General features: G+C 42.7%; 1 protein-coding gene across 1 annotated transcript; it reads right to left on the bottom strand.

Annotated features, from left to right (window-relative positions):
* Window positions 1-48: 48 nt before the first annotated feature.
* On the bottom strand, window positions 49-16751 carry tmem240a (transmembrane protein 240a). Its single transcript, XM_069694015.1, has 4 exons — window positions 15874-16751; window positions 15397-15503; window positions 11205-11413; window positions 49-1396 (listed from the first exon to the last, which is right to left on the bottom strand). Exons 1-4 carry the CDS (start codon window positions 15928-15930, stop codon window positions 1242-1244), a joined length of 528 nt encoding a protein of 175 aa, XP_069550116.1. The 5' UTR covers window positions 15931-16751; the 3' UTR covers window positions 49-1241.
* Between the last annotated feature and the right edge of the window lie 601 nt (window positions 16752-17352).

Raw genomic sequence — 17352 nt, 5'->3', positions numbered from 1 at the left:
TCTCATCTCCGCTCATATGATTGGAATGACACAATCAAACATCAGAGGTCACTGTTGTGCTTCAATGGCACTTTTAATAAAACAGACATTTCATCCTCACAACAGCAATGTCTGGACAGAGAGGGCGAGGGGGGGGCTGGGTGAGGGTTCCCTCCGCTGATAGGCTGGTTGCTCCTGACAAGTGAGAGGGAATTGGATAAAGAAAATTGAACTGTGCTGTTGAGCACAGTGTGGCCAACATGGACGTGTGTGTGTGCATGTGTGTGTGTTGGACTGACTCATCTTGGCTGGCATTTATTTCTCCTCCCGTGTCTACTAAACGGTGATGATATAGCAAAGAGAACCCCAACCACGACTGTACTCGCTCCCCTCCCGCTCACATATTTACAGGAAAAATTAATACATTCAGTTAATTCACTAAGTAACAAAGCTAATTAATCTGTGTTTTAGCAGAAATCACATGGTTTCACATCCAGTTTTCAAACAGACTCGTCTTCCTGTATCATTCCTATCATCTATACCCACACAATCCATCGTTAGGTTTTCTATTGATAAACGACTCGCACAAAAATCCCCCCCACAGACCCCTTTTTAAAGACTGTTCAATCCCACTTGCCCATATTTATAACTATTTACAGAAGCAGCAGTCTAATCGTCACAAAAACCCGCCCACCCAACGGTCTCATTCGCCCCACCCGATACGCCAACAAAGACACCCGTTCCACCCAATAGAGAAAAAAATAAATAATGACACCCGTCTTGCCGCCCCGTTTCATACACTGCCCACATCTTACCCTGTTCTAAAAGAGCATGCCAAGTTTAACAATGAACACAGAAAATGTCTCTATACAGAAAAAACACCCTTAAAAATGTTTTTTTTTTTTTTTTTTTTTCCTCTTCCTCCTCCCACAACGGTGGACATGGACATAAGACAAGATTTCAGTGGCAACAAATAATCGTCATCTTGCTCCATTTTGGGATTTTTTTTTTTTAAAGTGCCGACAGGGACTGGGGGTAGTCATAAGAAAGTCCTGTCACAGGGGTTTTAAGGGGGCCATGTTATGAACAGTGGGAGGGCAGTTTTCCAGGGTCTCTGAGGCAACAGTTGGCCATGGGGCAGTTTGGGTTGGAGGGGGTGAGGTGTTTTGGAGAGGAAGGAAGAAGGAGTTTTAGGGGAGGAGGTGGGGTCAAGGTTAATTTTTTTTTATTGTTTAGTTGATTTTTATTTTATTTTTTTAGAGTCAGAGGTGGCGGGGGCTGGGGTGGCCGTTGTGGTAGAGCTTCTGCTTGATGTGGACCATGTTGCCGCTGGAGTCTTCCAGCTGTCTGAGCTGGGCGCGTCGGCGAATGTCTCGAAGGTTGCAGAACTGTGGCAGCCATGACCAGGACGGAGTATCTGGAGGAAGAAGACGAGAGGCAACAGGGAGATCAGAGGTGGTTAGCGTTATATAGGCGTTATGGTGTGGAATCAATCGGATCAACAAAATAACACCTCGGGTAAAATACACCCCAGCCAACATATTTTGTTGAGTAAACCCATTTATGAACATACACTTTTTAATATACATTGAAGTATTGATGGCTTTTGGCCCCAGGCCCCCTCTACAAGACAGAACCTCAAAATACAAGAATCCAAAAAGTTTTGATCCCTGATTTTATTACAAACTATAACAAAACACAACCTCCTGAGGCTCTGGGTCAGTTTCTCACCTGCCCTACTGGTTACACAACATTTGGTAACACAGAATTAGATTACTGCCAAAGTTCGTTATACAATAAATGAATTCACAATACATGTTTCTAAAATTTCTGCCTTTTTTTTTTTTTTTTATAACAAAGCAGAAGTCAACCTGTTTCTGCATTTATTTACTGGACTATAAAGTGCTTTCAGTTTATTAGATAATTGAGATAAAACAGGGTCTGGTCTGTATGGATTTGGAGAACTTTTTTTTTTTTTCCGTAAAAGAAAAAAACAAACCCAAAGTTTTCAGGTTGCTCAATTTAATCTTTTCCAGGTTAATGTATTAAGTATTGATGTCTTGTTTTTTTTTTAATGTAAATGTTATAAAAAGTACAATTGCAGAAGCACAAAGACATACATTTTACAATGTAAGTTTTATTTTATTTTTCAAATATGTTCTCCGAGGCAATCATTTCTTTTAATCCACACCACAACTGCACAGCACAGGACCTAGCGTATACTGTTTCACCATGGCCCTTGAACAATGTTAGTGTAAACCCTTCTAGCTTGTTTTTTTGGCATTTGCCCTTTATTCCACAGTGGACAGGAGATCTAGACAGAGAGCATGAGGAGAAAGTAAAGAGGATTGCTTGCAACAGAGGTTCCTGGTGAGAATTAGACTGGGGAAATTCAGATTACATACAGTAGTATGAGCCTTGGACAATAATATCAGGGTGACGCCCAGAGTCCGAGCATTTTCGACGCATATCATGAACAGGCATAAAATGGCCAAAGACAAAACGGCCAGGAAGAAAGGAAGGAAAGGAAATGCCTCTGCATCAGATTCAGCAATGCAACGCAAACTGTGATGCTGATGACACAGTATCGATATTTGGTCATAATCATATGCCACAATATTGATCGTGACATGTCCTACTCGTCTGCTTTACTCCTACTCAGAGTATCAACGAAAAAGTGAACTGACGTTATTCTGAATGTGCTTTTTATTGTTCTGCAACATTGTTTCACTCGTGCAGTTTTGCAGACATGAGCAAGAACAATTGAATTCAGGCTTTCAAAGACACCAAAGCTGACTAGCGAGACGACACTCATGAGATCAGAACACACAATGGTGTAAAATCCTTCTTAGCCTGGTTTTCTGGCTTTAAATCCAGTTAGAGGCAGACAAGACGCATCAACAACCGGCAGCTCAGAGGATTGATCTCTCTGCTGGCAACTGGTTTTTTTTTTTCTATGTAAATGAAGCACCTGTTTGTCACTCACTTTCTCCTGAGATATATATATGAAGTGACAATCAGGCCGACACTAGCTTTCAATACAAAATTAGATATTGGTTGTCAATTTGTACTTCTCAGATATAATGTACTTTTATTCCAATTTGATGCTCAGCTTCGGCGGAGAGATTAGGAGTCTCATGATGTTCCACATTCAAGTGGAAACCCGCCATGACGTCACCAGTTTGTTTTAAAGCTTCCAGTCTGACATTTTGGCCGTCGCTTTCTTGTGTTTTTTTGGAGCCAGTAGCGACCATATTTGGACTAGCTGGGAAGGAATGAGAGGTGAATCTGACTAAACATGTGGACACTAGTCCCACCCACCTTTAGCAGAAACCTGACCGCATCCCAGGCCTGTCAATCAAACCAGACATGCCACAAACATAAGCCCTTATATCTAATGAATTATGGAATTATTTTTATAAGGACCACCAGAACACTGATCAGGAGGAGGTAAATTAGCTAATGACATCACAATAACTTACAGAAAAAAATGATTTACTTTGTTTTTCATGAAACAGAAGTTGATGCTTTTTGAATGAATGAATGAATCTATTGAAGCAAGGTTTTTCTTGTTAGTTTTTTAGTGGCCCTGCACTTTAAGGTACTTCCACATTGACTTCACTTTTCAGACCCAGAGGCTGGATCCGTTTTTAGATACAGTCAATGTCCACATTTTGCTTTTTGATCTTTAATAAGAATATAATTCTGATTTCAGTGTTGAATGTGTATCTCAATGGCCAAATTTTAAAGTAAACCCAAAAAGGTTAAACTTAAAAATCAAAGGTCATGTGTCCATACACCATGCCATATTTTCATAGATGGAGCAGTTGTACCAACCCTCAAAACAGACCCAGTATGGGATGCATTAAGGTTTTTGTAATTCATGGTTCTAGGCATTGAAATGAGTTATGGGCTCCAGAAAGTGAATGAGCTGGTGTTTAATATGTTTCTCATCCACATGCGTCATCACAGCTGTAGCTTGTAATTCAGGGAAGTGGGGGTGAGTTCTTTACAGTGATGGGAGATAAAAGATTGGACCATTGAAGTATTGAATGAGAACAGTAAATGGCATCAATCTCTTGTAGTGCACCAGTGGCCTTGCCCTTGATCCTTCACATTTGTGTCTGGACTGTTGCACGTGCGACAACGTCCTGATATTATTTCTCCATGTTAAAAGGGATTTAACAGGTGACCGTGAAGACCAAACTCAAATGTACCTTTCTGTCTTTGACCAATTAGCAACCACCATGCTGTGCATGCAGAGTACACAGGCTTTTACAATAGAAAGGCACAGCCGCCGTGAAATCGGTGGGATTTCATGAATGTGGGGCGCATAACGTGATGGTGGAGCAGACATTCGAGCTCATCAGGTTATAAACTGGAGCCAGCGAGGCGGAGCGAGGTCCACAGAGACGGCAGGGAGAGAAAGAAAGAGGGAGAAGGAGGGGAGAGCCCCAGACAGCAAACCCAGAAGCAAATGGCCCTGCTAGAGGATGAGCAAGAGGGGGAGGGAGGTGGTGGAGTTAGGGGTGAGGTGCTGGGTGGAGGGGGAGGAGGAGGTGAGGAGGAGGAAGAGAGAGAAAGAGAGGGAGAGAGTTATTTATAGCTGTGAATGGGTATGCTGTCCACAAGGACTGCTCTGAAGGGTATCCAAAGGAAAAGGGGCAACGCAGACAGGTTTCTCTCATTTGAATAAAAGGATGGAGATGGAGATGCGGATGGAGGAAAGATAATGCACAGCAGAAAATGGGAGGCAAAGACACAATTGTTATGCTCTTTTGGAGCACAGGGAGGTGAGGAGGAGGGAGGAGTGGGGGGTTGGGGGGGTTAATGCTGGACGCCAAGTCATCATTTTCTTTCTTTCATTCTTGTGTTTGGCTTTCCTCAGTGTCTTTGCAAAAGAGACTTTGTTATCAGATATTCACGACAACTCAATGACAGAGAGAGAAAAGAAATGTAGCTGCGGGAGGTAGCATTGTAAAGGAAATGGCCAGGAGTAGATTCAATAAGTGAAGAGGGAAGGGGCGGAGCCAGAGATGGAATTAGGAGGAGAAAAAAAAAGAAAAAAGCAATGGGAATCAATGTGCATCTCAATGCAGTGTGTGTGTGTGTGTGTGTGTGTGTGTGTGTGTGTGTGTGTGTGTGTGTGTGTGTGTGTGTGTGTGTGTGTGTGTGTGTGATTCGCACTTGCCATTCCAGCTGCTCTCTCATTCTATTTATAGCTCTGGAGAAGCAAGTGTGTGTATGTGTGGGGATGTGACAGCATCTCCATCTTGCCTCCCCCCACACCTCCACCCTCTTCTCTCACACACGCACGCACGCACGCACACACACGCTCTCACACACACACGCACGCACGCACGCACGCACGCACGCACACACACACACACACACACACACACACACACACACACACACACACACACACACACACACACACACACACACCACCGCTCTGTCAGCTTCACCTTCACTCCTCATCTCAGAGAGGCTAAAGGAGTCTGACCCAGCACCAACGTCACAGTCAACACACACACACACACACACACACACACACACACACACACACACACACACACACACACACACACACACACACACACACACACACACACACACACACACACACACGAAAGCGAGGGGCATTCCCTCCCTGTACAGAAGAAGAAACCTATATCCCTCACTCTATAAGCGCTGCTGATGAATATGGATGTTCCCTCCTCTCTGGGTGTTTTTTTTTCTATTTTTTATGACGATGTATTTTACACTGTTGTACTAATGCACGGGAGACAACAGCATTGTCTCACTTGCAGCTGCAAAACCTTCCACACTTCTGTGCAAAGCAGCTGCCTGCAAACACCAAAGCTTGAACAATTCAAATACCTTGTTTATTGTTGCAACTTAAAACAGTGAAAAATCTAAATTTCACATAATTTTTTAGATCCTATGAATGACTTCTAAGTTTTAACCATCATTTTTTTGCATTCTTGTACTGTTGCTGGAAACTTTCCCCATCCTGCCTAAGGAGCTTTTCCATGGCGCTCCCAGTATCCAGGTCACATATCACCTACTTTATTCTTAAAACTGAAGATCCAGGCCACCTCCACGTCACAGCCCCGACACTGAAGCGCCGTACAGCAGAGAGACAACACAATCTGTTTGTTTCAACCTCTAAATTTAGCTCATTTGTGTCAAAAGAATGCTAAAAGATTTTTAGTGTTTCCTCACTTGAGTTTGATGCTGGTGTGTGTGTGTGTGTGTGTGTGTGTGTGTGTGTGTGTGTGTGTGTGTGTGTGTGTGTGTGTGTGTGTGTGTGTGTGTGTGTGTGTGTGTGTGGGGTGAGCCTGAGAAACCACCATGACAGTGAGAATCTAAAACACTGTAATCCAGGATGTAACACATCAGTTAGCATCTTCCCAATGCTAACAGATGAATCCTGTGTTGTGGGTGCCTGACGTGTCTTCAGCAGACCTTCGGGCTGTGAGGGGATTTCATGCTGTCACGTCATGATTTCACAAGTATGTCTAATAGCTGCTTCGCTTCAGCGTCACTGAAAGCCTTTTATTTCTTCGCTTGTGTCTGCAACAACCACACATGCCCAGTAGTGTTGGTGAAACCATGCACATGTTCTGTCTCATTAAATCTGCCGCATTCCTTTTCTTTTTCGCCAAAGTAACATGCATCCTTCATCTGTCAGGAGGAGAAATGAAACAGATATTTCAGAGAGACAGAAGACAGGAAATTAAGCAGCAACTATCACACTCGATTGGATTTAAACACACGGTATGTGGGACTGGAGCATTCACGACAGCGCAGCAGATGGTGGGAGTGAACTCATATCTCAATCTCTGTCATTCGGGCCTGATTTCAACCACTCCTAGTAACTGCTGTATGTCCATATGTGTAATATATTACTTATCACAACAAATGTTTCCTCAGAAATACCATATAAATTCCACATGTGCAAAAACTCAGGTGAGCACGTGACCTTGTTTATAGTGGATCATCTGCAGAAAGATATGATCATTTAACCTTTAAATAATATATATAAAAAAAACAACCTCCAACTGAGTTATAAATACAAATGCTATCATGGAAAAACAAGGCAGTTAATGATTAAAATGAACACAAAGGGCAGTCAAACAAAGTGTTTCAGTCACATATTTTTGCTCATTGGAAACGTGGTTTTGGAACATTTTCATGGTGTAATATTTGATGGCCATACAGATTTCCCAGGTTATCATATGTTGCAAAATGTGGTGTTTTTTTTCTGTAAGAGTTAGCTTTAAACAAATAGCGGCTTGTCTAAATTTTATTATTAGACAACAATACAGTGAAATATAAACTACAAATTTAGTTTGCACTTCACCCGAACTGCTTGTCTTTACACTGCAGTCGGAAAATCCCGCAAACACCCAGAGAGCACACATGTAACTCCCTTCAGAGGGTTTGAACTCGGACGTTCTTGCTGTGATGTAACAGCAATAACCACCAAAGAGCTGCACAAACATTCAGTGACTGAAGATAACCTGCAGACATTTCTGGGACAAGCAGCTACTCAGGCAGAAATAATATTGTTAGATGAGTTAACAGCGCTGCACACCCATGGTATACCCATTTTTAGTATTTGGCTGTGTTCAGGCTGCCTCACTCTCCTGTTAGCTTTGTTGGGTGGAACATACAGTATTACATCTTTATCACCGGATCCACTACAAAACCTGGCCACCATGTTGCCAATATGCGCTGGCAAGGTGTTGTTACCACTTGATTTCTCGTACGCATGCAGACATGAACTGACAGCTGTGTGACCAGGAAAGCCTTTACATGATCTACCAATAGACATATAAAGACATATTTCACGTGGCTGAATTCAGGTGGAAAATGTACCGGCTCTGGAAAGATTCATTTAATCGACTGATATTGATTCAACGTCATACCAGCCACCTCATATGCAACCTGTCCTCCGTTTAAAATGGTCTCCTGACCTTGCCATTGCGTGATAAGCATCACGCCCAAATGGAGCGCATCCATTCTTTTTAGTTCATGGTGTCCTGTGACCTCACATAAATCCTAGCGTAGCGCCGCCCACCTTCAACCTGAGAAAATGTCTAATCAGCAAGAATAATTGGAAACACCCGTGTTGGTGTGTGGACTTTCCCTGCTGAATGTGTGAAAATAAAACTCTTCATAGGACTCTTTCTGACCAAAGTGAAGGCCAGAAATCTTGATTTGCTTTCTGTGCGAATGGGTCAACGCATCATCCTGGCTCAAAGGGGTTTCTACAATAAGTATAGTATCACTGTAGGACCTAGTTTTTGATCCATTGTCCTTTAGTTGGAAATCATTTATTTTTTTACTCCAAATCTTTGATGAGAATATATCAATCTCATAAACACCACTGTGGACAATAGATGTTTGATGTTTCTCTCTGCAGTTCCCCTCACTCGCGTAGTTTTGGGCTTTATTTTGCAGATACCTCCGGCCCTGGAGCTGCATGTGTGGTCTGCGATTACTGGCCGCGCCAAGACTTCATTGTCTTGCTATGCTGTTCTTTTCTCTCTCTGCTCTCCACTCACTCCGACCGGTCAAGTCAGACGGCCGCCCACCTCTGAGGCTGGCTCTGTCTGAGGTTTTCTTCCTGTTAAAGGGGAGTTTTCTTCCTCCAAGCTGTTGCTCTCGTGGAATTTTTTGAAATGTTGGGTTCCTTTATACAATGAAGTAAAGTTCTGTTGTAAGAACTGGAGTATGTTGAGTGCCCTGAAGTAACTTGTGCTGTTATTTGGGGCTATATAAAAAAATTGAATTGAATTAAATGGGTCTCAGCAAGTGGCTAGAGCTTTGTCAAAAATACAGTGAGGGTTTGTTTCCTTAAAACACTGTATCTCAGTAGCAGTATGGTGATTGGTTGCTAGGCAGAGACTCTGAGAAGTCACTATACTCAAAATTATTTTAATTGTCCTTGAGTGTAGTTTGGTCTTTGACGCAGTCATTTAAGCTTTGAATCATCAGTGATGGGGTGCAAGACACAAGAAGTGTATTTCTTGCCCCTTATTGGGGCCACTTTTTTTCGTGGAGTTCCCTAAAGATTTATACTCGGCCCCTAATTATTCTCTATTTGCATGTTGTCCTTGGAGGATATCATTGACAGACGCAACTGTTATGCAACTGACACACAACCGTTGATTCTGAGAAAATCTTGTATTATAGATGTATTCTTCATTACGTCATGTCTCATAATACATGATAGATCTGCTACTAGCAAGATAAATTGGCTTATATAACAAAGCTGATGTTTAAGTGCAGAAGTTTTATTTTATTTAACTAGGGCACATAACATAAGATTACTGGATTTGTTTTTCTGTTTCTTTTTTGCAGCCCTGGACAAGGTCACACTCCTCCACGCTTGATTGTTGTGATGCACTTGAACTCATTGCAGGAGAAATATCAACACAGTTAATTGAGAACACTGCTCCTGGACTAATCATGCTCTTCAAGAGAGATGACTGCGTTACCTAAATCCTCGTCTCCCTTCCACACCGTTCTATCTACTCAAATGTAGAACTGATTTTAAGGTTTTAAGTAAGCTTATTTGTGTGATTGATTCGTTCTTCATGAGTGCTGCTTGAGATCCTTTTCAGAGGCCGTCCTCATCACCACGGGAGACTCTGGGCCCCTCAGCTGTCAACATCCATGAAACTCAGGCTGGCAAAGCTAGTGTCCTTTATGATTTGTCCACAAAACTCACTTTTATCTTCAGCATTGTCCTATTTATGACTCATAATTATATTTCATAATGTTCTCTTTCAATTTCTACCATGGCATTGTAAATTACTTTTGAGTGCATTTCAAAAGTGATACATGAACAACTTGGGAAAAAAAAGAAGCTACCTAGTCATGAATGTCATAACAATAAAAGTTAATTAAGTTAATTGCCATTTTACCCATTTACAAGCTGCAAAGCTGTTTCTTTAGTCTTCAGAAATAAAACTAAATGGAAGTATTAATTGGAGGTTGCATCATTTCTATTATTTCAGTTCTTATTAATATTCTATTTCACCTTACTGCACTGCTTTTCTATTTTGCTCTTGCAGTGTCCCCAATGACATTATTTAAGATTTAACTTAGCATAGGAAGGAAGCAGAGATATTCTGTTACAGCGGGCTTTAATACACTAAATGCTTAATCCAAACCGTTGCTGAAGAGCGATTGGACCAAACATGCTGAGAAGTGATTTTGTTTGACATGTGCTGTCACAAGGACATCAACTTTTCTATTTGGTTCATTGCTAATACAACATTTTGGCTCACAGGCTTATACTGAATGACCTACCAAAGCACAGCAATACAGTGCAGCGCTACTGTAATGTATGCCATCAAAATTAATTTAAGAATGATACCCTAAAGTAAATATCTGTGGGGAATTTCATGAGTCAGCAGTTTGTGAAAGACGAAATATACATATTTTCTGTTCTGAAAAAAGCCCTTCTGTTATGTCACTCGTCCATTTTTAAGCATCAATATTATTCCAGTTCTCATTAAAGTGTGATTGTATGTCGCTTTATTAAATAATTTTCTCATAACTAATGAGTTGAATTTATTCAAAGCATTGTAATTGCACTTAATGATGGCACCATTACATGAGCATATGACTGCTGCTGTTTCCTGAAAACAAATTAGGGAGGATTATTGGTGCAATAAGGTTTGAGGTATTTAGACTGTACAAAACAGAAAGGCAGACGTTTAAATTTAGCTTCACCTTAACTGATGCGTCTGATATGCCTATGTCTGAATCACCACACAGTTGGAAGGTTTCACTGGGATTTTTCCGAGAGGTCGCAGTAAACTGAGAGAAAAATCTGAGAGAAAAATCCGAGAGAAGAGCCAAAAAAAAAATGGGCCAAGCAACGGGGGGAAGGTCATTTTCCAGAACTCCACCAACTGCTGTGTTAACCTGGCAAGCACTTAGAGATGCAGAAGGTAGAAAAGCACACATACAGGTATTTCTGTATGCATTTTGATTATATAATTTGCCATGATAAGTCCTGCTTTTAAGTATAAATACTTTATATGATTTCTTTTTCTGTCATTTAGCAGTGCATTCCCACTTTAGCACACGCAACTAAAGTGAATAAAGAAATATTTGTATGACATTTTAAGGATGGCTGAGCTTGCCTTTCAGACCATGTGAATGTGCAGCAGATAAACAGCAGACAACGTCCATCTTACCGTAGTAACGGCTCGCCCTCCAGGCCCTGACGGCACAGTGTAGCACTCCGTCCAGCCACAACAGCAGCCAGCTGATGCAGAAGCCCAGCAGCAGCCCCAGCATCAAGTCCATCTCCTGCTTGGTCACACTGTCACTCACAAAGTAGTTCTCCGAAGAGTCCACCAAGGAATGGTCCCCATCGTACGGGATTACATAGTGGACATGATGCCTGGGGCGAGGACAGACAGAGGCAGGTGATGGAAGTGTTAGATACACTATATGTATGTACAGTATGTATCCAATATACCCTTTCTAACTCCAGAGGATGTCTGGAGATTTCTAAATTATGATAAAATTGCACTAATCCGCACTTTGCTGGAAGCCCCCGAGGCCCTCTCAAGGACCCTTGGGTGTCTCCAGGCTGCACTTTAGGCAGAAAAGTTTATGCTTGGGTTGAAATTTTAAATTTGCAAAAACAGCTAAGGGCTTGAAAGGAGAATGAGCAACACTTTCTTTACCTCCCTCAGTGAGTACTGCTAAGGTGCCTCTTCACAAGGCATCGAATCCAATATTCTACCTGGTCAATCAAAACTGTTCTGAAAAAAATAAACATTTTAGAAAAACAATATGCTACTTAAAACGTCCCAAATGTGCAAGCAAGGTTATGTTATAGCCAGCACTTATTTGGTCAAAGTGGGCTTTGTTTTTTCACGTCATTTTAGAATGAAAATTGTAGTTTAAATTTAAAATTTACTGACTGGAATGTCTCATTTAATTTGTTTTAAAGAGGAAAAACATTTTTTAATTGTTTTCCTACAAATTCACACAGTACATGATTGCTGCTAACCAGGTGTTCACATCTCAGGGGACAAAGTTGTGGTGAACAATTTAGAAAATGATACACAGATTTAAGACAGCAGATGTTTCTCGTAGATTACTGAACGCATCACTCTAAAAGACAACATACATGATAAACCCCTCGTAAAGCTCTGCACATCCACTACAGCAGCAGCTATCACCCAGAGACATTCCCTTCGCCTCATTGTCCTGCGTCGACTCAGCTCCATTGTAAAACAGACAATGCACTTGATATGAAAGCCTTACTGTACTGGTATTACCTGCCCTCCTGGGAGAGGATGAAGGCTTTTTTTTTCAATCTAACAACACAGGCAGCAGTCTGACAAACACCGTAAGGGAACACAGCGGGAGCAGAGAGATTTAACTGCTGGAAGTGAGTACAGAGGCACTCGCACACTTTGGGACATTACATTGATAACAGGGTTGGACTGATGGAGCTTTTTTGAAGACGGTCTACAATAAAGTAGCACTGCAGCGGTTTAGAGATGCACTTCTGTAAATCGGGCTTGCATGAGTCAGATTATAAAAATCAATGGTAGCAGCAGAGACTGCGATATTTTGACTTTTTCATGCTCCAACATCAAAAGATTCTACATTTTCTGTATGTCGTGTTTTTTAACTTGGATGTAACGCAGTTGACTGCTCCTTTTAAACTACTTATATCTGAAATATTTTTCAACTGGTCATTTAAACAAATGTAAAAATGGAGAATGGTCTGCACTTATGCAGCGCTTTATCACCATATCTGTCTCAGAGACAATTTAAACTATTTTGTTATTCATCCATTCGCACACCAATGGGAGCTAAGCTGCCATGCAAGGTGCTCGTCTGCCATCGGGTGCAACTCAGGGTTCTGTGTCTTGCCCAAGGACACTTCGGCATGTGGACAGGAGGAACCTTGTGATTAGTGTGCAACCCCGTCTACCATTGGAGCCACAGCCACATACATTTATTTTTCTATCTCTGACAGACGTTGTGATTCTTAAAGAAAACTTTTTAAGTTAATACTCATTGTCTGACAGCTTTTTACCTGAAAAATCCTTTGACACTTGAATTTAAATCGAACTTCTACTGATGTTTCCAGTTCATTTGGCATTAAATTGAGGAACAAATGAGCAGCGATACACAAAGAAACAGTGTCAACCTCCTGAAATTCAACTTCATTAATAGAAAATCCACCCACACTGTGACTGACCGATGATCTCTGGAAAATGCAGTGCAGGAATACAACAGCACTTCACTTTGGAAAGATAGAAACACATCTTGCAGATTAGCACCCTAAGTATCTTATTGAAGAAGTGTGGCCACATGGGGGATCAAAAACCCACCGTGAGACCTCCCTAACCTGAGCCATGGAGCCACCAAGGTCCATTAATGGCAAAGCATTATTTAAAAGAACATAAGGCTAACCTATATGAAAAGTTAATGCCAAATTTCCCCCAGGCTTCCTTCTTTTCCCTAAATACCTGTAAATATTACAGGATGATTTCATGCTTCCTGTCGTCAGTCCTGTGCCTTCTTTTCTATATGACAAAAAACTAAAAACGCTCGGCAAGAACTTCCGAAAGCCTCAACAAGAACATTTAGATCAACTCACTCTGTCCACTCTTGTTATCTCCCCTGCAACAGTGGCAGTCTTCAACCCCATCAGAGAGGCTACAACTACATCCAGTAGGATCCAAATCAGAGCACGGAGGCTGCCAAATAAAATGACACTGCCTGTGTCCTCAAGGTTGATAAGGTGAGCGCTGTGGGCGTCCCAACACCTCCACGTCTCACGGATGGAAGGGCAGGCAGGCGAAGCCCACAGCTCTCCTTCGATTCACTCCACGTTTCTGCTGTTTATGTGAAAACAGACGAGCAACTCTCATCCAGGACTGTTTCCAGGTCAGTGGAAGACACTGTGATTACAGTAACCTGAACACTAACAGGAGGAGAACAGGTTGGACTATGCAGTCTCTCCAGTGCCATTTGATCAGTGGCTATGGATTACACAAATACTCATATGGAAGTATAGGAGATTTGGCTGTATCGACACAGAGATCACTGCTTAAAGCTGCTGGTATAACTTTTTCATTTTCAGCATTCTGTTTGTTTTTAGAAGCAGAGGCAAGGATGACATGAATGTCTAAATACTTCAAAATAAGACTTTCAGTGATGCATCATCTCTTCTCAAAGCTACAAACAGGCTATTTTTTTGTTTGTTTTAATTAATCTATATAACCTCACAGTGTGTGCAAGTGTGTGGAGGAGGCCGCTCCAAACTTTGCCTCAGATTATCCTTCTCTGACAACCATCCTCTAATATGATTGATGATGACCCATTTCTGGATTTCCAGTCTAAAATAAAACAAAATAAAAGAACAGTGGAACTGGTGTCTGAATAAACTGCGAACACATCAGCCCCCTCACTGCAGCATGCACAGTATACACTGCTGTTTAGTTTTAATGTGCATCTGCTCAGCTTGCACCAACATGAAGAGTGAAAATTCCCTTAAAGCCCTGGTGTGTTGCCTGCAGGACATGAGCCAATCAGGATCTAATATCTGAGGACAATTTAGACCTTCATCCATGTGATAAAAGGAGTCCTGGTTTTTAAATCTTACTCCAACATTGTGGAGACTTCACACCAGAAAAAAAACAAAACAGAGGCCCACTTGTGCCTGTGCTGAGCTACACAGTCTAGTCTGCTGAACGACATGCTTACTGTTGATGGAAAACACAAAATAATGCTGATTGAATCCCAATGAATATATTAATGAGTGTCTTGCTGCTGTTTTTCCACACTTCAAACCGGGTCTCAGTGTGACAGCGAACAGCAGGTAGGAGCTGATGAGCAGCCTCAGCCCCGACTGCACTTCTTAAGCCATAACCACCTCACTTCAACACTCATATGTTCATAATTGGCTCCGCAGGTTTACATTGTGACACCGTGCAGGCCCGTGTGAGCCGCACCAGCGCACTTGATGCTCAGATTGTTTTTGAACGGCCTTATATTGCTCATAGTTCATTACCTATTTATGGCTCCGACACACACCTTTCGCATATGCAGCAAAGCCGAAATCCTCGCAGCCGGTGCAGAAAACATAATAAAATGAAATCACACCGCGATCAAACGTGAGATCTGTTAGAGAGCGAATAATAAAAAGCCTCTACGGAGACATCCGCCGCTATGTTCGCGCACAGACAGGCGGTGAGCAGGTTGGCTTTGCGGGGTTTCACCGCCAGAAATCTTCGAGGCCTCTTCAGCAATTAAGAATTGACGGGTAGAGAGAGAGAGAAAAAAAAAAAAAAAAAAAACAGAACACACAACACCATGTTTATCCCAGACATTGTAGAGGATGATGGCATTTACCTTCCACAGTTGCAGTGACAGACGCGGTCCTCCCCTCGTAGATGCGGTAAGATGTAGTTGTGAAAGCGATCCAGTAGTGCGTTCATGTCCATTAAACAGGCTATCGCCTGCAAAGAACCATGCCAGTCAGCTGGGACATGTCAAGCATTAGGCTAGGCTATTACTACAGACAGCCAGTGATTCTTTTCATTATCGTCATAACAATAAAGGCCATAAAAAAAAAAGGGCAGGAGGCAGATCCTCCCCATTCTAGCGGGACTTTTGCCTCAAAACGGACTCAGATTATTTATTTATGACAGCAGGTAATTATAGGTAGGCTAACCTACTTCCACATGTCATTGATAGGCCTTCTCTAAGGTAGTTTTCTCGTAAAATGGGATAAATGTAAGAGACATTTTGGATTTTCTGATGAAATATCTGCCTCCAGTGAGGAAATTAGAAAATCCTACTGTGGCTGAGGGAGGTGAGATGTCTTACCATTACAACTGAAGCACCAAGAATCATAAAAATCATGGTGGTTGTGATCATATGCATCAAAACTTCCAAACTGGCCGCCGTCCTGTAGCCCGGGGCTCTACCCGCGGCAGTGGAGACGCTCCGGCTGGGCTCTGGGCACTCTGTCCCGGCAGGAGCCGCTCATGGAGCCGCCGCGCCGCTCCTGGCTCCCCGTCCCTTCAAACTGCCCGGTCTCCCTCCGTCCCCTCCTACACACGGCAAGCCGCTCTCTCAGCCCTCACTGCACCCTCTCCATCCAAGAATTTTCTTTCCCCCCCCCCCCCAAACCCCCGGTCGGTCGGATGCGGCTGCCGCTCACTCCAAAGAGGCAGTCCTCACCTAATTACCGATGCAAAAGTGATCCGTTCCTCCAGTTGCGTTTCTATCTCTATCCCAGTTTAAAAAGAAAAAACATCAAGAAAAAAGATGAAGGACTCCCTTGATATCCTCTAAGCGGTGCCTCGGTATCCTCGCTCTCCTTTTCCAAGTTATTCCAGAGATTCCAGTGTCTGCGCTTTAATGCCGGTGAATCCTGTCCTCCATCGGTGAAAACGCTGGATTTCTCTCGCCTGGACGTCTCAGATAGCTGCACCAACTCCTCTCACGGCCATCGCCCTCGTCGTTCTCGGAATGCTTGATAACATCGACATGAGGTCCAGATGCTCCAGTCGATGGGGAACTAGACCCACCCTGCGCCCCGAGTCCAGTCCGTAGCCAGCGACGGCAGCTGCATCAACGCCCGGAGCCAGACACGCATGATTATCCCATCCTGGCTTCCAGCAGCTACGCGAGCATCCACTCCCACCTCTAAGTGCGTGTGCGCGCGCACGCGTCCGTGTCCGCGCGTTTGTGTGTGCGAGAGAGTGTGTGTAGTGGGCGGTGTGAAAGGGAAGAACTGCAAACTCCCTTTAAGGCATCGGCCTATAGGCTCAGTATTTATAGTGGATACCTGCAGATGCACCGGAGTGAGCTTCAAGAATGACACTCCTCGTGATGATTTAACCTTCTGTCTCTCCGGAGTGTTCACTCCTTTCACCCCTCAGTGCTGCCACACATGCTCACACGTGCCTCCTCCAGACATTGCTGCTCTTCCCTTTCTGATTCTGCGCCATTTCTGATCACTATCCTGCATGATGTCCAAAGTGAGTCTCAAGATTGTTTTAAAAATTCAAATAAAATCTAAATCTCAAAAATTCTGCTGTAAACCTCTTTTATGAGTATTACTTGCATTAAGACATCTGTGACAAAGCCCACTGAGCTTTCTTAGAGAAGATATTGTTCTTAAAAGCGTCTGTATCAGCGTCATATCCAATGCGGATGTGAAACCGTCTGCATGTAAACCAGCTCCAAGCCATCCAACTGTGAACCAATAAGGAGAAATGTCAAAATAAAATCTAGGCCAGCAGTTTAAGTCCCAGGTTCTTCCCCGAGTGTTGCTTTAATGAGTGAAACTAAGTAAAT

This window comes from Brachyistius frenatus, unplaced genomic scaffold (genome assembly GCF_029030835.1).
Source record: "Brachyistius frenatus isolate BFR_SWC_R1_liver_20210118 unplaced genomic scaffold, ASM2903083v1 Contig_16, whole genome shotgun sequence".
Taxonomy (NCBI): Eukaryota; Metazoa; Chordata; class Actinopteri; family Embiotocidae; genus Brachyistius; species Brachyistius frenatus.
This window is presented reverse-complemented; position numbering and strand designations above follow the sequence as displayed.

Coding starts and splice junctions, on each gene's coding strand:
- tmem240a (XM_069694015.1), bottom strand. CDS start 15,930: ATGCATATGATCACAACCACCATGATTTTTATGATTCTTGGTGCTTCA. Junction 15,504..15,873: donor TTGGTGCTTCAGTTGTAATG/GTAAGACATCTC, acceptor GGTTCTTTGCAG/GCGATAGCCTGTTTAATGGA. Junction 11,414..15,396: donor TGTCACTGCAACTGTGGAAG/GTAAATGCCATC, acceptor TCCTCGCCCCAG/GCATCATGTCCACTATGTAA.